Source organism: Danio rerio, chromosome 2 (genome assembly GCF_052040795.2).
Source record: "Danio rerio strain M-AB ecotype USA chromosome 2, GRCz13ab, whole genome shotgun sequence".
NCBI lineage: Eukaryota > Metazoa > Chordata > Actinopteri > Cypriniformes > Danionidae > Danio > Danio rerio.
Genome location: NC_141022.1, coordinates 59,956,414 through 59,981,026, shown reverse-complemented (window position 1 = coordinate 59,981,026; position 24,613 = coordinate 59,956,414). Strand labels below are relative to the sequence as shown.

The 24,613-nt window shown below is 36.6% G+C and overlaps 2 protein-coding genes across 2 annotated transcripts in view; both read left to right on the top strand.

The window, feature by feature from the left end:
* pip5k1cb (phosphatidylinositol-4-phosphate 5-kinase, type I, gamma b) overlaps nt 1-24,613 on the top strand; it is a 754,787-nt gene that overhangs the window by 255,216 nt on the left and 474,958 nt on the right. The gene's annotated exons all lie outside the window — the stretch shown is intronic.
* The window catches only part of cers4b (ceramide synthase 4b), a 50,490-nt gene continuing 28,728 nt past the window's right edge, over nt 2,852-24,613 (top strand). The window contains exons 1-4 of the mRNA XM_087241740.1: nt 2,852-3,324; nt 7,186-7,356; nt 16,117-16,234; nt 22,147-22,265. Coding sequence (XP_087097866.1) covers nt 7,187-7,356; nt 16,117-16,234; nt 22,147-22,265 — 407 coding nt within the window. The 5' untranslated portion in view covers nt 2,852-3,324; nt 7,186. The remainder of the gene's footprint in view (nt 3,325-7,185; nt 7,357-16,116; nt 16,235-22,146; nt 22,266-24,613) is intronic.

The window sequence follows — 24,613 nt, the reverse complement described above, 5'->3', positions numbered from 1 at the left end:
AAATCAACAACTAAATTAAATTGTTTAAAATAAACTAAATTGAATTATGTTTAATTTAATAGAGGCCTAAATCATTTTTTTCAGTGTAGGTTTCATATATCCTCATATAGATGTGGGACGTAAGGGTTCAATAAGCTGTTGTTGCTGCTGTTTCATTGATAGTTTAATTACCTTTGGCTTATTTTCATGAGCTTTAACTGGTTATATGATCCCCCTATTATGAAACATTGGAATAATTCTATCTAATTACACTGTGTTTGATTAAGAAGTAACACCTTGTTTAGTTATGAACCGGTTCTGTTAAAGGAATCGGTTGAAATGAATCACAAATAAACCTGCGTCTCTCAGAACCTTTACTCGTGAGTTTTAATTTAATTCAATGTCAGTTTTCACGTTTTAAATGAATTTGAAATTAAATTAAATTTGACTACTCTGTAAAGCAGACATATTTTGAGTTCTGAGTTCTGAGGGTGGCTCAGTGGTTAGCACTGTGGCCACACAGCAAGAAGGTCGCTAAATCCTGAGTCCTGGTTGGGTCAGTTGACATTTCTGTGTGGAGTTTGCATGTTCTCCCCGTGTTAGTGTGGGTTTCCTCTGGGTGCTCCGGTTTTTCCCATAGTCAAAACACAAGCGCTATAGGTGACTTGAATAAACTAAATTGGCTGTAGTGTGTGTGGATGTTTTCCAGTACTGGATTGCAGCTGGAAGGGCACACACACGCTGTGTAAAACATATGCTGAAAAAGTTGGCTGTTCATTCCGCTGTGGCGATTCCTTATGAATAAAGTTACTAAGCCGAAGGAAAATGAATGAATGAATGAATTTTATGACATTAATTTTTAAATTGTGCTTTCTGTCTTTATTTTAAATTTACTATTTAATTTCTAAAAAGTAAAGTGTTAATTTCACGTTTTCACGAGCTTAATTTTAAAAGTTAAATATTATTTTTTTTTAAAACGTGAATATAATATATTGAAATCAGAATTATTAGCCCCCTTCTTTGAATTTGTTTTATTTTTTAAACCAAAATAATGTTTAACAGAGCCAGTAAATTTTCACAGAATTTGAAATTAAATTAAATTTGACTACTCTGTAAAGCAGACATATTTTGAGCTCTTCAGTATGAATCACATCGCACATGAAAACTGGGTAAAGGAAATCCCTGAATAAAATAAAAGTAACAATCGTGTTAATTTTCTTACATTCCCTATTAAAAAAAACCCGCTTAAACCCGCCTAGGCTGGTTTTAGAGGGGTTTTGGCCACTTCCAGGCTAGTTTCCAGTCATGTCCAGCCTGGTTTTAGCTGGTCAGGCTGGGAGATGACTAGCTAAAACCAAGTATGCCGCAAGCCTACGTTTGAGTGAAGGTTTCGGCCGTTAGATCGCCCCCTGGGGGCTGGCTGCAGTACAAGTCATAAAGCCCGCCTCCTCCGTGTTAATGAAGGAGACTTGAGCCCAAATAAAAAAAAATTATTACACTTGCAATAAAATGTCCCGAAAGATAGTTCTGGTCGATTAAGGCACTGGTTATTGTGCTGAAATAGCTGCAGATCTTCATTTTTGTAAACAGTTTGTTTTTAGCAGTAATTTAATGCTGGGCGTGTCATCGTGATTGACAGCTGTGATTGACAGTTTCTCAAAGCGCGGCGTCTGAGCTTCGGCAGGAGACTGAAGTAGACTGAAATGTTATTATTCGATTTCTGTGTTATTTTACCATGACAAAATGAGTTCAGCAGTAAACTATAGTTTCTGACATACATGATTCTGGTGGAACACTGTTTATTCGCTAAGTTCAGGGCTTTTTTCGGGCTTTATTAGTTTGCTGATACACGCCTAGCCACCCAGATAGCAAAACACAGTTCCGGCTAGATTCTCGCCTGCCGGAGACTTATCTCTTAGAGCTCAGACTGACTAATGTTACCTCTGCTGGACCTACTCCGGATGCCTGGACTCACTGCCCGATTCCAGCCCGAGTCAATCGAGCCAGATGCGGCGGCCGAGCGAGCAGGCGCTGCCGCATGCGAGCCGGAATCAGCCCGCGACGCCGCGAGTAAGTTATGCGCTGCGGCCTGGAGCTGGCGCGATTGAATATATAAACCCTCATATTTGTTAACGTTATTACATCCATTTGTGTTGATATGACAGCAAACGCATACTGAGAAGTTCGGGGGGCGTAGTTGATTTTACATAAACCGTTTGATTGGAAGCTCGACTCTGCTCATTTTCGCGGCTCCTCCTCTGGCTCCATCAGACAATCCTTCTGCGCATGTCTGGCTCCAATTTCAGCAGTCTTTTGCGACAGTTTGTGCCCGTCAAGCAGGCGTTTTGCCCTCAAGGCGTTCAATGGGAAAAAGGGCTGTCGCGTCGTCCATATTTTTTACAGTCATTGGCTAAAACCAGCTTGACCAGCCTAGCCAAGCTGGGAGCTCAGCCAAAATCAGCTATGTCCAGCTTAAACCAGGATGGTCAAGCTGGTTTTAGCTGGTCACTTTTCAGCCTGACCAGCTAAAACCAGCCTGGAAATGACTGGAAACCAGCCTGGAAGTGGCCAAAACCCCTCTAAAACCAGCCTGGTCAACTAGCTAAAACCATCCAACCAGCTTAGGCTGGTTTAAGCTGTTTTTTTCAGCAGGGAGTGAAAAAGATTAACGGGTTTGTGTCGTAACGATAAAAGTGTGATCAAAATCTCACATCAAACATCACGCTTTCTACCTTTTATTCCGTCGCAAGTTCTGAGGGGAGTTAAGAATCAGTGAGTCGAACGAGCAGTTCAAAAGAATCGAATCACATGAGTGATTCAAACTTCCGAGCATTTTCTCTGGACCAATCGGCGTCTTGACACACCCACGATCAGACGCACAGCAGATTCTCTCCCTCTCTGCATGAGTGTGTGTGTATGTGTGTGTGAATGTGTGTATGAAGAACAGACGAGCACACCTTCATCCCAGACTAACATCAGGGATAATTCAGCGCAAAATAATTCCGGGATTCACAACGAAACGAGAAAACGGTGTATTTATTATTGGATGTTTTATTTTTTTATTGATTCAATGCGACGCTACCAATGACAGGTCGAACCGAATGGCGTTTACAGAATGTTTTAGCATTTTTCAGTGTCGTATTTGTTTGCTGTGAGTGTATTATGAACGCTATTATGGATGCAAATCTCCATGGAAATTAATTTGCGTAAAATCCGCTGATCAGAACTGCGCACATCACCACACGCACACACACATACAAACACACGCACACACACATACACACACACGCACACACACACACATACAGCATCATCGTCGTCATCAGAGACGCAGGACATCAGCAGGTACTGAGCGATTTCCTTCTGTGATTTTTGTTATGAATTCTGGAACCTGTTTATTTCGCAATGATGTGTGTTGTTGTGAAAGTGTATAGTTTATCTGGGTTATTATGCGATCGTGCCATTGTTTAAGCAGGTATCAACTGTCATCTGTTGGCCAGGTGACGTTTCAGGCAGGTGTGTCGTGGAAAACATTTGACATTAGGCGGTTGCAGCTTTATCTGATGGACTTGATGATGACTTTTTTCTGATCAGATATGTGTGTTTGTGCTGGATAAATGACAAATGCAGGTTTTTTGGGGTCCTATGATGCCTGTGAGGACCACATATAATGATAGCCTTTAAATCAAACATATTATATTATGTTATATTATTTTATTTTATATTATATTATTTTATGTTATTATATTATTTAATTTTATATAATATGTTTTATATTATATTGCATTTGATTTTAATATATTATTTTATTTTATATTATATTTTTATATTATATTATGTTATATTTTATATAATTTTATTTTATATTATATTTTATTATTTTATGTTATTATATTATTTAATTTATATAATATGTTTTATATTATATTACATTTGATTTTATTATATTATTTTATATTATATTATATTTTTTTATTATATTATATTATGTTATATTTTATATTATTTTATATTATATTATATTTTTATATTAAATTATATTTTATTAAATTATAATTTTTATATTATATTATATCATAATTATGTATATTATATTATATTATAATTATGTATATTGTATTATATTATAATTATTTATATTATATTATATTGTATTAAATTAAATTATAAACTTTATATTATATTATATTATATTATATTATATTATATTATATTATATTACATTACATTATATTATAGTCAAAGCTACACTGTAAAAATGCTAGGTTCCACACAATTGAGGTGTGTTGGAAGATCATGAAGAAACTAAGTTAAGAATTATTTGTCTATACACTAAGAAATGTCTGTAATTCATGTTTTTATTTTTTGTTTTCCACGTTAATTTATGCCTAGAGTTGCATTATGGGAGCTTGATCTTTCTTTCAATACTTTTTAACCTTGAAAAGTTGGAAAAAGTGACTTTTTTGAACATGTGTAATAGTTTGCAGTGCTATATTGTCTGGGTTGGTGTTGTATATTACGCTACAAACAACTTGTAATAAACCGCAGAACATTATCTGTTATTTTACAGAGCTATTTTTGTATTTCTTATGCTATTATATTATTTTTAAAGTAATAAAATTTCAATAAAAGTCACTTAGTTAAACTGTAGAGTTGAATTTTCAACATCAGAAGTGCACAGAGCAGAGATCAACATCCCATAATGCAATTCACAACTGCAAATAAACACTTGTGAGTCACAAAATATGGAAATTTTAATTTACAGATTGGTTGTTATTATCAACAAAATTTAAGTGGATTGAACATAAAACAATTAAGTTGTCCCCCTAAAAAGCTCAAGAATTGTGTTATTTCAGTGCATTCAGTTTGAACAAACAGCAAATGTCATTTTTTGAGTGTAATGTGTGCACTTAATTAATATATCATTTAAATAATAATTTAATAAAGGTGGTTTAATCTAGTTAAGTACTGAATTTAATATTTCAGGCTTTCTTTCTTAAGATAACAAAGTAAATATTTATTAGATAACTGTTTATCTATTTGTTTTGCTAAAATTTATAATGGGCTACAAAAAATATATATAATTTATATTATTATATTATTAATTTATATTATTAATTTATATTATTTTTCCTTTGATTCTTTTTTCTTTCAGCCATGTCAAAGCTAATGAGGACACTTAAGGTTATTAATAAATAAATACATTATTGATTAACTAATGTTTTTGCTGTTTAAGTCCACTTAAGGCCACGTGGTGGCTCAGTGGTTAGCACTGTGGCCACACAGCAAGAAGGTCGCTGAATCGAGTCCTGGTTGGGTCAGTTGACATTTCTGTGTGGAGATTGCATGTTCTCCCCGTGTTAGTGTGGGTTTCCTCTGGGTGCTCTGGTTTCTCCCATAGTCAAAACACAAGCGCTATAGGTGACTTAAATAAACTAAATTGGCTGTAGTGTGTGTGGATGTTTTCCAGTACTGGATTGCAGCTGGAAGGGCACACACACGCTGTGTAAAACATATGCTGGAAAAGTTGGCAGTTCATTCCGCTGTGGCGATTCCTTATGAATAAAGTTACTAAGCCGAAGGAAAATGAATGAATGAATGAATTTTATGAAATTAAAATTCACTTATGAATTTTTAAATTGTGCTTTCTGTCTTTATTTTAAATTTACTATTTAATTTCTAAAAAGTAAAGTGTTAATTTCACGTTTTCACGAGTTTAATTTTAAAAGTTAAATATTATTTAAAAAAAAAACGTGTATATAATATATTGAAATCAGAATTATTAGCCCCCTTCTTTGAATTTGTTTTATTTTTTAAACCAAAATGCTCTTTAACAGAGCCAGTAAATTTTCACAGTATGTCTGATAATATTTTTTCTTCTGGAGAAAGTCTTATTTGTTTCACTTTGGCAAGAATAAAAGCAGCTTTTAATTTTTTTAAACACCATTTTAAGGTCAAAACTATTAGCTCCTTTAAGCTGTATATTTTTTCTGATAGTCTACAGAACAAACCATCGTTATACAATAACTTGCCTAATTACCCTAACCTGCCTAGTTACCCTAATTAACCTAGTTAAGCCTTTAAATGTCACTTTAAGCTGTATAGAAGTGTCTTGAAGAATATCTAGTCTAATATTATTTACTGTCATCATGACAAAGATAAAATAAATTAATTAATAGAGATGAGTTATTAAAACTATTATGATCAGAAATGTGCTGAAAAAATCTCTCTGTTAAACAGAAATTGGGGAAAAAAATAAACAGGGGGTCTAATAATCCAGGGGGGCTAATAATTCTGACTTCAACAGTAAATAATGTTTTAGTTCAATCTGAAAAGCACTCATTTATTATTGCAAACACTTATTTTATTTATTGTATGTGAAATATGTATAATATTATATTATATGTATAATATGTTTTTGTTTTTTTTGCATTAAATTTGCATCACATTTCTGGTTTAAAAATAATACAGACAAAAAACAGCATCATACCTGATCCTGTGCATCAATGGACTTTTTGTAAACAAAAGGCAGAATCATTTTAAGCCTGGAAATTCCCATAAATGTCTGTAGAACCAAAAAATAAAAAACAATACTAATCCAACGATGAGCGATTGCATAGGTCATGGAAAGCACATGGACATCCGATGGTCAGAATTGAAGTGTGGGATTTTATGAGGGGTATTAATTTAGTAGTGGCTATAGCTGTGCAATATGACAATATATACAGCTGAGGGCAAAAGTATTCACCTTTATGTGAATTTTATTTTCAGGTATTTCCCATATGGTGTTTAGCAGATTCAGGAATTTTTCACAGTATTTACTATAATATTTTTACTTCTAGAGAAAGTCTTATTTGTTTTATTTCGGCTAGAATAAAAGCAGTTCTTAATTTTTTTAAGCTATTTTAAGGTCAATATTATTAGCCCCCTTCAGCATTATTTGTTTTCGATTGTCTACAGAACAAACCACTGTTATGCAATGACTTGCCTAATTAATCTAACTTCACCCTAATTAACCTAGTTTAGCCTTTAAATGTCACTTTAAGCTGAATATAAGTGTCTTAAAGAATATCTAGCCAAATATTATTTACTGTCATCATGACAAAGATAAAATAAATCAGTTATTAGAAATGAGTTATTAAAAGTATTATGTTCAGAAATGTGTTGAAATAAACGTATGTGGTCCTGCTGTGTGTTTGTGCTCAGGATGGATGCGCTCAGCCGGTGGTTCTGGAAGCAGGAGTTCTGGCTTCCCCCAGGAATCGTCTGGGAGGATCTGGAGGAGATGCAGGGCTCTCGGCGTCCAATGCCCAGAGATCTGCTCCTCGCTCTGCCTCTCGCTCTGGCCTTCATCATGCTGCGCTACGCTTTTGAGAGGTAAATAACAACTTTAACACCTCCTCAGGGGCTTCAGGGAGATTTAGGCCCAATCCCAGTTCAATTTTTGTACCCCTACCCTTTCCCCTTGGCCCTTAAAACCGAGTGTGAAGGGCTTTAAAAATTACTTCTAAGAAATGGGACAGTCTTCATATGTCACCGTGATCTTTTGCTTCATATGAGATCAGACTATAGCGTCTGCTGTAGTTATTCCAGTTGTGTTATCTTATTTATCTTCAGGAGATCACTGAAGGCATATATCATGTTATCATAATAGTATTGTAGGGATAATTTACAGTTTAACCCAAAGAATGACCAGTCTGGTAGATGAAGAAGAGCCGGAGTCAGAGATTTAAATAAATAAATCCAGTTTACTGAAGATAGTTTGCAGTTACATCAGCAAAAGTCAGCTTCAACACTCGCAATGAGTTCCTAGGCCGCTCTGACTTACAGTTTCAACAATCGAACAATTATACTCTTTACACAAGTCCAGAAAAGGTGGGATCCAGGTAAACAGTTCTCATTGGTTACAACAGAAATAGACAATTCTGAATACATGCGTCAAAGAAACATAGGGCCCTATCATACACCCGGCGCAGTGTGGCGCAAGGCGTGGCGCAGTAGTCTTTTGGTAGTTTCAGCTTGGCGCAAGAGTGGTTTTGAGGCGTTGCGCTACGCTGTTTAAATAGCAAATGCATTAGCGCTCATTTGTGCACCCATAGGCGTTCTGGTCTAAAAAGGAAGCGTTCTGAGGCGGACCGCTGGCGCGTCGCTATTTTGAGAAACTATAATAGACTTTTCATTAGACCATAACTAACCCGGTCTAAACTCCAGCACAGAGTTGTGCCTCGCTTACACACTGCTTAATACACACAAGAGAGCAATAGGCAAACATCTTTACATATGAAAATGTAAATATTAAGGATATATATAGGATATAATAAGAATTGATATAGAATATAAATATAAAGGATTAAAATATTACAAAACATTTTCTAGCCTACATAAATATGAAAAATCACTGCTTTTATGTCTTCTTCATCTCGGGAAGCTTTTTCAGTTCATTCATAACAATTTGCTTTTGTATAATGTTATTATTATTAGCAGTATTATTTATTATATCCATATTTATATTTGTTTTATTAAACAAATACTTATTATTTTGTCCACCTGTCAGGTTTTAGACCATATGGGGCACAGCATGTGTTTTAGGATATAACTCAGGTTTTTGAGCACATTTTGTTATTATTATTCATTTATTCGTTTGCTGGAAATTAGAACTGAATTTAGAAATAGTTTTGAAACGAATATTTGCGCTTAACAAACAAAATTAATTATTTATAGACTAATTGATGTCTGTGCGTAAAGGTTTCTCTATCCAAGAGCGAAAGTGAAAGTAGTTCCATTATCTCTCATTCTCACGCAGTAGATGCTCTGTTTAACAGTTTTCTGTTAAAACACTGTTAACTGTTTGCTAGGGAAATGCTCAGTTTTTCCACTTAGACTTACTTTGCGTCCTGTAAATAGCGAATGCGCTCTTGGCGTGACGCAGCTGACTCTTAAAGGGAATGGGAGATGAGACTCTAATTGGTTTATTCTCAAAACACACCTATAACTCATTAAGAAAATAAACTCAACCCTTTTAGATCATGCGCCGCGGCGCAAAGCAGATTTCCTGTCCTTAAATTAGCAAAAACGCGTCCTGACACGCCCTGAAAGCATTTGCGCCCTGCATTTTGCGCTTTGCGCATGGACTGTCAAAATAGAGCCCATAGTATCTACTTCCAGATATGGATGGCCTTAATGTGTGCGTCAAAGAAAGCATTGTATCTGTCTCCAGATATGGATGGTGACCTGATGCCTAGAGGTGAGGTCGCCCTAAGTTATTAGGAGCTGATCTCCGACTTGTAAAAAGCTAAACCAGGAACACAATAGACACAAAAGACCATCTTGTATGTTTAGCTGTGTTATCTGGCTGGTTTAAGACTGTTTCCATCAACAGTCTGCTGCAATATCTTTACTCCACACAGTCTATCTCCACACAAAAAGGAATTACATTAAAATGAATTATACTCAAAAACAGATCAATCAAACAGCTATTATGAGCAATATCAGGACAACTAGAACAGGTGTCTTCTTCTCCTCTATATTGGACCTCCAGTCATAGGAACAGATTAGGAGAGAGAGAGAGATCTCATGACCTATGACCTGGTTTGTGTGTTTCCTGAAAACAAAGTTAAAATAGACAGGCAAAAAGAGAAACAAGGACACAGAACATTCTTGCAGTAAGCAGTTTTAACTTATTCATTAGTTATAATCAATTCACAGTTAAATACTGAGAAACAGGATGATGAAAAGGATAAACGGTGGTCCATGATGAGACGGATTGGAAAGCAGAAATCCGAATCCTTCAGTATAATGTGGCAATAAGATCGTAACTGTACTGTGTATTTAAGTAGCCATATTCATCAATGTAAACACACAAAAACAACACTATCATTATAGCAGACACTGTGTACAGCTCATTCCCAGCCACAAGACTGTTCTGACAGGGTATTCGAGAGTCATTCGATGCTGTGGGACTGCTGTACAGGAGTTATTATTAGGGATTATAAATTTAGCGGTTTTTATTTTAGATTTTATTTTAAAGCATGACGGTAAAACACGTACGCGGTTATGAATATATTAAAACATGTGCTTGTTTGTTGTAAGAATTCATAATAATGACAAAAAAGTACTAATTTGTGGATCTCCTTACATCCGGGTGTAACTATCCTGCTGTTGTGGCTGGTGTATTCTGGGAAATTTTCTTACCGCTTGGTTTCAAGTGTGGTCCTTAAGAAAAATCTTCGTTCCAAGGGGTGTCTACCCCCTCCCCTTAGCCCTACGCCTTCAAGCTAAAAAGCATTGGGACACCACTACCCCTTCATGTGAACGTGCAAAACGAGAGGTAAGGGGAAGAATTGTGATTGGGCCTTAAAGTACACATGAAATCAAAACATAACCATATTGATTTTGTTTTGCACTGAACAAATCATCTGCGCATGTCATTAAGAAAAATCAAGGTTTGTCTTTGTAATCATTAATTGACCCTTCACTAAGTCACACCCAAAAACCGCCACCCACCAATCGTGGCTTAGCAACCGTAGCTACACGCAGGGGCTCTGTCAAGATTTCGAGCGAGGGAAACAAGCCAAAGCGTTGTGCATGTGCATTGTGCGTATCTGATACCCTGTATCCTTAAAGTTTGAACGCAATGATGGAATTTCTTCCCTTTTCAAAACCTAAAACCCAATGGGAGAAATGCCAGCGTGGATCAAGCTCTGTGAGGGGCGCTAAAGGAGCGGGGTTAAGTTGGTTTTGTTTTGATATTCCTGACACATTCAGTGATAGACAGACGGAAGTAATACACACACTTCTTACCCTAAACAGATCTAAACTGTGTTTCCTACAAAAGCACAAAGCAGGTTAAATTTCACAGCTGTCTTATTCCTTTTTTTCGCTCAGTATTATGAGCACTGCTCCGTTTAAGCCCTCGCCATGGTAGTCATACTAATAGCGATCATATTTCCATCTGTTTCAAGCTACCAATATTTGAAATTACATATGAACAGAACAAAACAGAGATGTGATCAAAAACTGAGCACTTGCCATCAATATACTTCACCCGCCGCTGTTTATCAGTCATTTATAAAGAGCACACAAACACACTGACAGATATAGGTAACTTACTGTACGTTGTTATGGGTCAATAATGCTAATGTTCGGCACAAATCCATCAGTTTCCCCTTTCTGACTGTTTTTTCTATTAATTAATTATGTAAATGCACTGTCATGCGTGTTTCCTTGTGGGTTAATAACACTATATTTCATTGCACAACAATTATGAACGGAGCAACCATTACTGCATCCAAAATGGTGAAAAGCCTTGGAGTAACGATTGATGACCAACTAAACTTCTCTGACCACATTTCTAGAACTGCTCGATCTTGCAGATTCGCACTCTACAACATCAGAAAGATCCGACCCTTCCTATCTGAACATGCAGCTCAACTCCTTGTTCAAGCTCTTGTTCTCTCCAGACTGGATTACTGCAACTCTCTACTAGCCGGGCTCCCAGCTAACTTTATCAATCCTCTTCAGATGCTTCAGAACGCAGCAGCACGAGTGGTCTTTAATGAACCTAAAAGAGCACATGTCACTCCGCTGCTCATCCGTTTGCACTGGCTGCCAGTTGCTGCTCGCATCAAATTCAAAGCTCTGATGTTTGCTTACAAAGCGACTTCTGGCTTTGCTCCTTCTTATCTGCTCCCACTTCTGCAGATTTAAAAGCCCTCCAGAAACTTGCTTATTCATTGTTGCCCTTATAGTTGTGTAAGTTGCTTCCTTGTCCTCATTTGTAAGTCGCTTTGGATAAAAGTGTCTGCTAAATGACTAAATGTAAATGTAAATTAATCTATCAGGCTTTTTTGGCCAAAAAAAATTGAGAACTCCTGGTTTAATTAGTTATTATTAGATCACCTCTCCTGCTGTGCATGAACTAGGCTGTTGAATGGTCGGCGTATGAGGCGGCTAGGCTAACCTAGCTTCAATTTTGATTGAATTATTCTCTAATCGGTTGCGTATTAAGTTGTGAATTTACTCCTGTAATGGACACTGCAGTCCTTTTTTGTCTGGCTTTCTCAGTTCGACAAAAATGACCAATTTATATTCCTGGGAATGTCTGACACGGGTGCATACACACTGTCATAGATGTGCCAGGCACCAAAGCTTGACAGTCTTAGAAAAAGTAACTAAGGAGGGCGGGGCTTAGCGACGGTTCAATTGAAATCCGGAAATGCAATTCCTGTTTGTTTTCAGTTAAATTATCAGATTAGGTCAGTCTAAGGTATTGGGCGGGGCTAACACACTTTACCACGCCCCTCCAGCAGTCAGTTTAGACAACAAACAGAAATGGTGAGGAGGAGGAGTCTGTTAGGCTGTAATAAATCTCCCCAAACACTTTTCCAGATCTTTCTGAATGAAATGCCTACTTTACTCAACCCAGACTCACTCTGAAAACGTAGTCCTGTGGATGTTTCTGGAGGCCGCGAAATACGTCCCGGGAGGTACGTATTTTTTGCAGCTTTTGTTTTCGCGAATCCCCGAGAGGCAGCTGCACTGAAAAAATGAAGTCTGCAAAACTGTTGCAAATAATTTATATGGGTTAAATTTAATCAAACAAGTTAAGTTTAGTAATGTTCAACTTAATTTGTTTGTTTAAATCCAACCCAAATACATTGTTTCCAACCACTTAACTTAAAAGAATTTAGTAAATCCAAGGAATCATATTTGAATAATTTTTTTCAGTGTGTGTGCGCGCGCTTTTTCGCATCTCAAATGTCTCTTCAAGTGCCGTTCGCGCCCGTGCTGTTCTCACGTAAACCCACCAAAGGCTGCTGTCGAATGGCCGTCTGTCTGACTGGCTGAATGATTGACTGGGCAACTGGCCAATCGGCTGACCAACCCTCCTCCTTCCCTAAACCCAACCAATTTTACCGATTGACCCGCCCACCCGCTTACTTCCCTAAACCCAACCAACAATTTACAAAAGCCCTCCAGAAAAAGAAAAGCCCTCGTCTGATTTTTACCACGTTTTCAGATTTCACTACATTCTCACCCTGTTGTTCGTTTTATCGATTCTGTTTTTGTCTTACCTTATTTCTGGAACCGCTCTTCGCCGTTCTCGAACCCGGTCATCATCATGGTCAGCTCCTCTCTGCATCTCAAATCCGCAGATGTACACAACGAGCTAACTGGACAAACTGGTTGCGGCTGGAAAGCCCTCCATACAGAGGTAAGTGGTCAGCCGGTAAGTGCGAAAAGGAACGGCGTCATACCTCCCCGTAGCGTTCGCTTAAAAATTAAATGCAGCCATACGTACTATACCTCCGGCTACATAATTCGCGGCCTCCAGAAACGTCCACGGGACTACGTTTTCAGAATAAGCCTGGGCTGACTTTACTACATCCAATCAGCTTGCAGTAAAAAAAAAAACAAAAAACAAGCCACACCCACTGTTTGCTCGTTTAATTATTATTATTATTTTATCATGTTAACTTTTTGTTTTCAGCTGGTATATGCCACTTTGGGGCACCTCATATCAAAACACAATAGTTTGTCATCTGACACCGTAACTAAATAATTTAAAAAGTGTGGTTGCACATCATTGCATTGTATAAAACAATGTCAATTTTATATATATGATTCCAATCAACGATATACATTTTTGTTCAACAAAACCAGCCAGAATACCTTAGCAACTGCATAGCAACACCCTCAGTCTTTTTGTTTAATTTTGTGTGTCTGACGCCTGCTGTGCTGTAACCTAATGCCTCATCATTGTGTGTGTGTCTGTTTGTGTGTATGCGTGTGACTGTGTCGGTCTGGCTATTCTGGAGCAGGTGTGTATTTCTGTGTATTGTGTGCTCGACGGAGCAAATGAAAACAGCACGCGTCAAACAGCAGCAGGCAGACGCTGAGTGTGTGTGTGTGTACAGTATATGTGTTTAGTTGTACAGTGTGTGTTGGTATTAGTCTTGTTGGACCAAATGTCCCCACAAGTATAGCAATACCAGTAAATGTTAACCTTATAGTGACTTTTTTGGCATTTGTAGGTATTTTAAAAATGTAAAAGTGCAGATTGTTTCCTGTGCGCTACAAACTGTACACTAGAAACATTAATGCTTGAGGTGGTTGTGACAGCTTGAAATGAAATATGCAATATTGTTGTGGAGTCCGGCGATAATAAAAATAAAAATGCAATATGAACACAAAGCTTTGTTTTTAAATCGCTTATTTTTTATGATATTAATATAAACAGGCCAAATACGTTTTGCAGATTTAATAAATTATCATTCAGAGTAAAAACTCTTAAGGGTGCAAACATTTAGGCCCAATCCTATCTCTATTTTGTACCCCTTTCCCTTCCTCTTCCAAATTTACGGATTTTTTTAAGCATGACGGTAAAACACGAGGACGATTATGAATATATTGAAACATGTGCTTGTTTGTTGTAAAAATTCATAATAATGACAAAAATATATTTATAATTTATGGATCTTCTTAATTCGGTGTGCAGCCATGCTGCCATTGTAGAGGATGCATTCTGGAAAATGTTCTTACCCCTTGGTTTCAAGTGTGGTCCTGAAAAATCTCCGTTTGAAGGGGTATCTAGCCCTTCCCCGTAGCTCTACGACTTCAAGCTTGAGAGAATTGGGACACCCCTACCCCTTCACAGGAACGTGCAAAAAAGGGGGTAAAAGGATTGGGATTAGATAAGGGGTAGAATTGGGATTGGGCCTTAATCTATAAAACACTAGTGTTTGTGTTTTAGCTCTGGGTTCACCTTTGGGCCAATCCAGCCAATAGCAGAACAGCAAGTTCAGGGCTAAAAATAGAAAGGCCCCATCTGATTGGTCATTAATATATATATATATATATATATATATATATATATATATATATATATATATATATATATATATATATATATATATATATATATACATACACACACACACACACACACACACTCACGCACACATACACACTTACTGGCCACTTTATTAGGTACACCTGTCCAACTGTTCTTAAATGCAAATTTCTAATCAGCCAATCACATGGCATCAACTCAATGCATTTAGGCATGTAGACGTAGTCAAGACAATCTTTAGAAACTGCTGATCTACTGGGATTTTCTCACACAACCATTTCTAGGGTTTACAGAGAATGGTCAGAAAGAGAGGAAATATCCAGAGAGCGGCAGTTCTGTGGGCACAAATGCCTTGTTAATGCCAGAGGTCAAAGGAGAATGGCCAGACAGTACTAGAAAGGCAACAGTAACTCAAATAAGCACTCGTTCCAACCAAGATCTGCAGAAAAGCATCTCTGATTAGTACCAATTACCCATTGACCAATTGAGTACCAATTGAGCATCATGTTAACACCACAGCCTACCTGAGTATTGTTGCTGACCATGTCCATCCCTTTATGACCACAGTGTCTCCATCTTCTGATGGCTACCTCCAGCAGGATAACACACCATGTCATGAAGTGTGAATCATCTCTGGTTTCTTGAACATGACAATGAGTTCACTGTACTCAAATGGCCTCCACAGTCACCAGATCACAATCCAATAGAGCACCTTTGGGATGTGGTGGAATGGGAGATTCGCATTATGGATGTGCAGCCGACAAATCTGCAGCAACTGCGTGATGCTATCATGTCAATATGGAGCAAAATCTCTGAGGAATATTTCCAGTGTTGTTCAATCTGTCACGAAGGCAAAAGGGGTCCAACCCGGTACTAGTAAGGTGTACCTAATAAAGTGGCCGGTGGGATTGATACTCACATGAGGTGTTTTTAGACTTGTGAAAAAGTGTGTTTGAGAGTGTGTGTGTGTGTGTGTGTGTGTGTGTTCATCCGATTGCTAAATCAACACAAAGAGTCAGTGTAATGTCAGCTGATGCTGCGTCCGCCTCCTCCGTGTTTGATCTTTATTCTCCATCTAAATAAACTCCACCCTGCAGTCAAACACACGCAGCGCTGTACAGATAATGTGACACATCAAGCAACAGTCACATATTTACAGTTAACTCTCCGAGCATCTGCTGAGGAATGAAATGCGGCCTCAGGATACTGAAAGAGGGTGGAAACACAGGCTTTATTGATCAGTAATCAGACATTGATGAAGGATCTGCTGTGTTGTGTGTGCGCAGGCGTGTGGCGTTTCCTCTCAGCAGAGTTTTAGGAGTCAAAGATCCAGTTCGCCTGAAAGTCACTCCATCTCCCAGTCTGGAGGCATTTTACACTAAAAACAGCAGGCAGCCCACACAGGTGAGCAAACACACACACACACTCACACACACACACACACACACACACACACACACACACACACACACACACACACACACACACACACACACACACACACACACACACACACACACAATATGAGGTAATGAGTACACACCATATTTCACTTCAGCGTGTTTAACCCTTGTGCACTGTTCAAATTGACTCCCCTTTCGTATGTTGGTGGCTGTTTTTGCCCCATTGGCTTCCATTATAATCACATTAATTGATTGTAAAGCCATGACAGCATATAATCATGCATTAACTGGTGCTGGTTTTCCCTGTTGGGAAGAGGAACAATGTGTAATGTTTACTGCTGATCATCAGCAGGCAGCCTTAACCCTTTAGATAGGCCTGTGCAGAAAAAGTGGCTTTTATATGGAGTTCTGGAGGTAAACAGCAGATTATAGAGTGTGTGTGTGTGTGTGTGTGCAGAAATATACTTACTATGGTGGCACACAGGCCCGGATTGGCTAATCGGGAGGACCGGGAGAATTCCCGGTGGGCCGGTCCGTTTTTTGGCCGCGAGGGCCGGTGTCCCTAGCTGCAGAATCTGTTGCTCTCAGCAGTCACACTTTTTAAATTTATTTATTTACTTGACCACATCCTTTTTATTCATTATTTTACCGCAACTCTTCTCTTTTCATCTATTTTAATGATTATAAACTTCAGTTGAGTCTCCTTTCTGAACACAGCTATTGTGGTCCAGCGGTTAGCACGTTAGATTAAGACGTCGCGGACCTGGGTTCGATCCCCGTTAGAGTAACTTATTGTTTTCATTTTTATTGTTAAGACATGTAATACTGTAAGGGTTGTTGAACATTTGAAGTTCTAAAGCAGCTGTTTTCTCAAAAAAAGACGTGATAGTGTCATTAGAAACTGATTTGGAAATGACCTTATTTTAATATAGTCAGTCGTGAACTGAGGTGGGCCGGTCTGAGGCTTGAAACTCCAGGGCTGAAAAGGAGTCCCACTCCGGCCCTGGTGGCACAGAGGCTCAGTGGTTAGCACTGTCGCCTCACTGCAAGTAGGTCGCTGGTTCAAGTGCCGGCTGGGCCAGTTGGTATTTCTGTGTGGAGTTTGCATGTTTTCCCCGTGTTGGTGTGGGTTTCCTCTGGGTGATCCCCATAGTGCAAACACATCCCAGCAGGCACAACATAACGTCATGTTAACATTGTACCCCAACATCATGGGATGTTGCATTTTGTTTGGAAATGAAAATCTGGTGGACGTCAGAACCCAACATCAGGAAGATGTCAATGTCTAACGTCCAATCTAAAATCAACTTTTAAAAATTGAATTACCATTGTCTAATGATGCTCCAGCTTGACATTGTGTGGACGTTACCGCTGACATCTATCAGACTTTGGATTTTGGTTGTCATACTTGACGAAGAAATGTCAGTATTTGACGTCAATATGATGTTGGTTTAAGATGTTGACTCCATGTTTTTAATTGAATTTTAATTGTGTTAATTTGATTTATTAACAATTGAAATTTGAAATTTTATATGTTGTTAATTTTTTTTTTATTTGAATTTCTGAATTTGAAATAAAACTTCTTAACTTGAATATTGAACATCTGAATTTTAAGACAACTGAAATTTTCAAGGCTGAATTTTTTGATAGATGTAGTTACAAACTTCAGATTTATTAATTATTATTATTATTATTATTATTATTATCTTCATCATTATTATTATCATTCAATCATTCATTCCCTTTATTAATCTGGGGTCACCACAGCGGAATGAACCGGCAACTTATTCAGCACGATTTTATGCAGCGGATGCCCTTCCAGCCTCAACCCATCTCTGGGAAACGGACAATTTAGCCTACCCATTTCACCTGTACCGCATGTCTTTGGACTGTGGGGGAAACCGGAGCACCCGGAGAAAACCCACGCGAACGCAGGGAGAACATGCAAACTCCACACAGAAATGCCAACTGAGCTGAGGTTCGAACCAGTGACCCAGCGACCTTCTAGCTGAGAGGCGACAGCACTATCTACTGCGTCACTGCGTCACCATTATTATTATTATTATTATTATTATTATTATTATTATTATTATCATTAATGTTGTTTTTATTATTATTATAATTATTATTATTACTAGTAGTATCATCATCATCATTATTATTATTATTATTATTATTAAAATTACTAGCAGTATCATTATTATTATTATTATTATTATTAGTAGTAGTAGTAGTAGTATCATCATTATTATTATTATTATTATTTATTATCATTATTATCATCATCATCATTAATGTTGTTTTTATTATTATTATTATTAATATTATCATTATTAAAATTATTATCATTATTATTATTATTATCATCATCATCATTATTGTTGTTATTATTATCGTTATTATTAATATTATCATTATTGTTGTTACTATATTTATTATTATTATTATTAATAATAATAATAATAATATCATCATTATTATTAGTAGTATCATCATTATTATTATTATCATCATCATTATTGTTATTATTATTTTCATTATTATTATCATTAATATAATTATTATATTATTGTTATTATTATTATTATTATTATCATTTTTATTATTATTTTTAATAATAATAATTGTATATTTTATAAATAATAATGATTTATTAATATAATAGAAATATTGTTATTTATCACATGTATATATAATCATCAACAACATCATTGTTATTATAAAGTTATTATCATTACTGTTATCATTAATTAATCTTATCATTAAGTATTATTAAGGTTGATTGTTTGCTGGTCATATTTGTCCTTTTTGATGAAATACGTTAACTCAAAAGACAAATGTTTTATGTGTTGGAACTGCTAAAAAGTGTTACAAAAATATATTTTTAAAATTTAATATGAAATAATAATTAATCTTATTTAAAAAATGATGTCAGCATTGCTAAGTAAAAAATACTAAAAGTAAAACTATAACACTGTGACGACCTCAAAGTATCTAGGGACAGATCTCTCTATCTCTCACACCTGCGCTCGCACAAACACACATGAACACACAGACATGAACTTACAAATGATTATGCAAATGCACACTTCTGAGAAATCATTCATACTTGTTTTTTTTCCATTTTACTTTCCTGGAAATACCCACAATGCCCTGCAAACGATGAGTGATGTGAAAAGAGGAAAGTGTCTACATTTACTAGTGTCTGATTAATGAAAAACTGCATCAAACGAGCTTCATGTGAACATCTGATCTCACTGAATTAGTTATTAAATCAAAAATAGGATTGGACAAGAGTACACAACAGCTGTAAATGCATTGAGGGAATCAGCAGGTACAGTTGAAGTCAAAATGTTTAACAGATGCAGGAATTTTTCAAAGTATTTCCTATAATATTTTTTCTTCTGGAGAAAGTCTGATTTGTTTTATCTCGGCTAGAATAAAAGCAGATTCAAATTTTTAAAGCCATTTTAATGTTAATATTATCAGCCCACTTAAGCTATATTTGTTTTGGATAGTCTACAGAACAAACCATCGTTATACAATAACTTGTCCAATTACCCTAACTTTACCCTAATTAAGCCTTTAAATGTCCCTTTAAGCTGAATACTAGTGTCTTGAAGAATATCTAGTCAAATATTATTTACTGTCATCATGGCAAAGATAATATAACTCAGTTATTAGAAATGAAACTATTGTGTTTAGAAATGTGTTGGAAAAGTCTTCTCCGTTAAATATGAGGGATTATAATTGTGACTTCATCTGCATATATTAGTGTGTGTTTGGAATATGACACTCATTGGTCTCCAGCACAGAGCTTTTGGGGGCGGGGCGGGGCTTCATGCTCTTTATTTGCATATTTAAACAGCCTTCTTTTCAGATCCAGTAGGTATGGAACTTATTATTTATTGGGAATCAGCTTCCAGCAATGATCAGATGTGCTCCAACTGTAGGCACATTCAAATCAAGACTGAAAACACATTTGTTTAGCTGCGCCTTTACTGAATGAGCACTGTGCTGCGTGCGACAGATCACACTATTATGTTTTTCTCTTCTTTTTTATTCTTTTATATCACATTTTATATGTTTTAATGTTGTTTTTTTATCATTTTTATTATTTTATTTATTTTATATTTTTATTTTTCTTATACTTGTTTCTTTTATTCTTGTTTATGTATAGCACTTTGAATTATAGTATATCATAGTACATCCATCTGTAAATATCACCATCGTTTTTGTATAACTTTTGCTATTGCACTGCTGGTAAGACCTAAACTGCAGTTCGTTGCATTGTATTTGTACATGTGTAATGACAATAAAGTTGAATCTAATCTAATCTAGTCTAAAAGTGCCACTGTGTATGAAATGTGCTATTTAAACTTGCCTTGCCTTATTTGGCAGATTTATCTCTTGTTGTAATTTACATTATTTACACATGTATAAAGTGGCTTAATGGAGAAGAACAGAATATTATTCTTTCCTCAATGTCCTTTGCTGACTTAATATAAGTGTTATGTAAAATTACGAATTAAAAAGACAATTATCCAAAAATCACTGCAAATTATCCAAAATAAAAAAACTATTGTATTTTATTGTTATTATAGATAAAGGGACTAAGCCGAAAAGAAAACGAAATGTTATTATAGATAATAATTATTATAGTTATAGTTATATTATTATAGTTATTATAAAACAACATAATATTTTTACAGTAAAATAAACATAAACTAAAGAGTAATGCATATGCTGTGTGTGTGTATTTGAATATATTATATATTATATATTAATATTATATGTTGTTGTATTTTATCACGCAGGTTGTTTTGTTGTTTTGCATTTATTTATTATTAGGTTATTTAGTCTTAAGCTTTAATCTGTAAATTAGATATAATGTTTATATTAATATTTAAATAATTGTTTATATTATTATTGTTATACTAATTTATAGTTTATTATACTTTTATGTTTATTTATTATTTATTTATATAATATAATATAATATAATATAATATAATATAATATAATATAGTATAATATAATATAATATAATATAATATAATATAATATAATATAATATAATATTAATTATTTTGCACTATATTATTCTTCATTTCATCATGTTTTAACAATAATAATATTAGGAATAACAAAAAATTAATAATATATTTACATTTTACAATATTATTAATATTGTAATATTTAGGACTGAAATATTTACATTGATTTATTATTTAAAAATAATACTAACAATACGGCTACTACTACTAATAATATTAATAATAATAATAACAATAATAATAATGGTCACACTTTACAATAAGGTTCATTAGTTAATGTTAATTAATGCATTTACTAACATGAAAAAATAATGTACAATACATTTACTACAGTATTTGTTTATGCTAGTTAACGTTAGTTAATGAAAATACAGTAGTTCATTGTTAGTTCATGTTAACTCTTGGTGCATTAACTAATGTTAACAAGCACAGACTTGGATGTTAATAATGCATTAGTAAATGTTCAATTATGATTAATAAATGCTGTACATGTATTGTTCATGATTAGTTCATGTTAGCAAATGCATTATCTAATGAACCTTGTTGTAAAGTGTTACCTTTTTATCATCAAAAAAGAAATAATTGTGTAATTATAAATGTTTTTATCATTCTATGTTTTATTTTGGTGTAATTTATCATAATTAAGAGTCATTTCACTTACCTATTTTTATATTTTCTGATACTTTCCCAGTGTTTGATCATGTCTGAGTAATAATGCATGTTGAATTCATGAGCAGTGTTCTGTTGTTTGAGTTCATAAGGTCAGAGATGTCATCAATATGGTTTAAAGCTGTGAATGTTTGTTGATTTGTTTGTTGGTCAGATAATTCCTCTTGTTATTGTGTTAATCCTCTAGATTGAGATCAGCGGGCTGGTAAAGCAGTGCGGTCTGACTCACAGACAGGTGGAGACTTGGTTTCGAAACCGCAGAAATCTGGACAGACCCAGCAATACAACAAAGTTCTGTGAGGCCTGGTGAGTCCACAACATTCACACGCTTCTGATCATATCAGTCATAATTCAATTTATATATGCAGTTTTTAAAATTTCCCAAATGATGTTGAACAGATTCTGGAATTTTTTACACTATTTCCTATAATATTTTTTCTTCTGGAGAAAGTCTTATTTGTTTTATTTCAGCTAGAATAAAATCAGTTTTTTATTTTTTAAACCATTTTAAGGTCAAAACTATTAGCCCCCTTAAGCAACACAGACTCATTCTGAAAACATAGTCCCGAGGACGTTTCTGGAGACCGCCAATTACGTAGCCAGAGGTACATATGGCTGCATTTCATTTTTTTAAGCGAATGCTATGGGGCGGTATGGCGCTGTTCCTTTTGCCGCTCACCGGCTGACCGCTTACCTCCATGTGGAGGGCTGACGGCGGACTTCAGGTGCAGAGAGGAGTTGGCCACGATGACGGCAACAACCCGGTCCGAGTACAGGAAAGAGCAGTTTCAGAAATCAGCTAAGACAATAACAGAATAAAAAAAAAATGATCAAGTTCATATCAGGGTATGAATGTGGTAAAATCCGAAAACATGGTAAAAATCAGACAAGGGCTTTTCTTTTTCTCGACGGCTTTTGTAAACCGTTAGTTGGGTCTAGGGAAATAGGCGTGCGGGGGGTCAATTGGTAAAATTGGTTGGGTCTAGGGAAGTAAGCGTGTGGGGGGTCAATCGGTAAAATTAGTTGGGTTTAGGGAAATAAGCGTGTGGGGGGTCAATCGGTAAAATTAGTTGGGTCTAGGGAAGTAAGCGTGTGGGGGGTCAATCGGTAAAATTAGTTGGGTTTAGGGAAATAAGCGTGTGGGGGGTCAATCGGTAAAATTAGTTGGGTCTAGGGAAATAGGCGTGCGGGGGGTCAATTGGTAAAATTGGTTGGGTCTAGGGAAGTAAGCGTGTGGGGGGTCAATCGGTAAAATTAGTTGGGTCTAGGGAAATAAGCGTACGGGGGGTCAATCGGTAAAATTGGTTGGGTTTAGGGAAATAAGCGTGCGGGGGGTCAATTGGTAAAATTGGTTGGGTCTAGGGAAATAAGCATGCGGGGGGTCAATCGGTAAAATTGGTTGGGTTTAGGGAAATAAGCGTGCTGGGGGTCAATCTGTAAAATTGGTTGGGTTTAGGGAAGTAAGCGTGCGGGGGGTCAATCAGTAAAATTGGTTGGGTCTAGGGAAGTAAGCGTGTGGGGGGTCAATTGGTAAAATTGGTTGGGTTTAGGGAAGTAAGCGTGTGGGGGGTCAATCGGTAAAATTGGTTGGGTCTAGGGAAATAAGCGTGCTGGGGGTCAATCGGTAAAATTGGTTGGGTCTAGGGAAATAAGCGTGCGGGGGGTCAATCGGTAAAATTGGTTGGGTTTAGGAAAATAAGCGTGCGGGGGGTCAATTGGTAAAATTGGTTGGGTCTAGGGAAATAAGCATGCGGGGGGTCAATCGGTAAAATTGGTTGGGTTTAGGGAAGTAAGCGTGCGGGGGGGTCAATTGGTAAAATTGGTTGGGTTTAGGGAAGTAAGCGTGCGGGGGGGTCAATCGGTAAAATTGGTTGGGTTCAGGGAAGTAAGCGTGCGGGGGGGTCAATCGGTAAAATTGGTTGGGTTTAGAGAAATAAGCGTGTGGGGGGTCAATCGGTAAAATTGGTTGGGTCTAGGGAAATAAGCGTGCGGGGGGTCAATCGGTAAAATTGGTTGGGTTTAGGGAAGTAAGCGTGCAGGGGGTCAATCGGTAAAATTGGTTGGGTCTAGGGAAATAAGCGTGCGGGGGGTCAATCAGTAAAATTGGTTGGGTTTAGGGAAGTAAGCGTGCGGGGGGTCAATTGGTAAAATTAGTTGGGTTTAGGGAAGTAAGCGTGCGGGGGGTCAATCAGTAAAATTGATTGGGTCTAGGGAAATAAGCGTGTGGGGGGTCAATCGGTAAAATTGGTTGGGTTTAGGGAAGCGTGCGGGGGGTCAATCGGTAAAATTGGTTGGGTCTAGGGAAGTAAGCGTGCGGGGGGTCAATCGGTAAAATTGGTTGGGTTCAGGGAAGGAGGAAGGTGGGTCGGTCAATTGGCCGGTAGCCTAGTCAATCATTCAGTCATTCAGTCGGTCGACAGCGGCCTCTGATGGGTTCACGTGAGAACATCGCGGGTGTGAACGGCACTCACAAGAGACATTTGAGATGCGAAAAAGCGCACACAGCAACCTCTCGCGGATTCGCGAAAACAAAAACTGCAAAAATATGTACCTTCCTGGGTGTATTTCGTGGTCTCCAGAATCGTCCACGGGACTACGTTTTCAGAGTGATCCTGGGTTGCCCTTAGCTCTATTTGTTTTGGATCATCTACAGA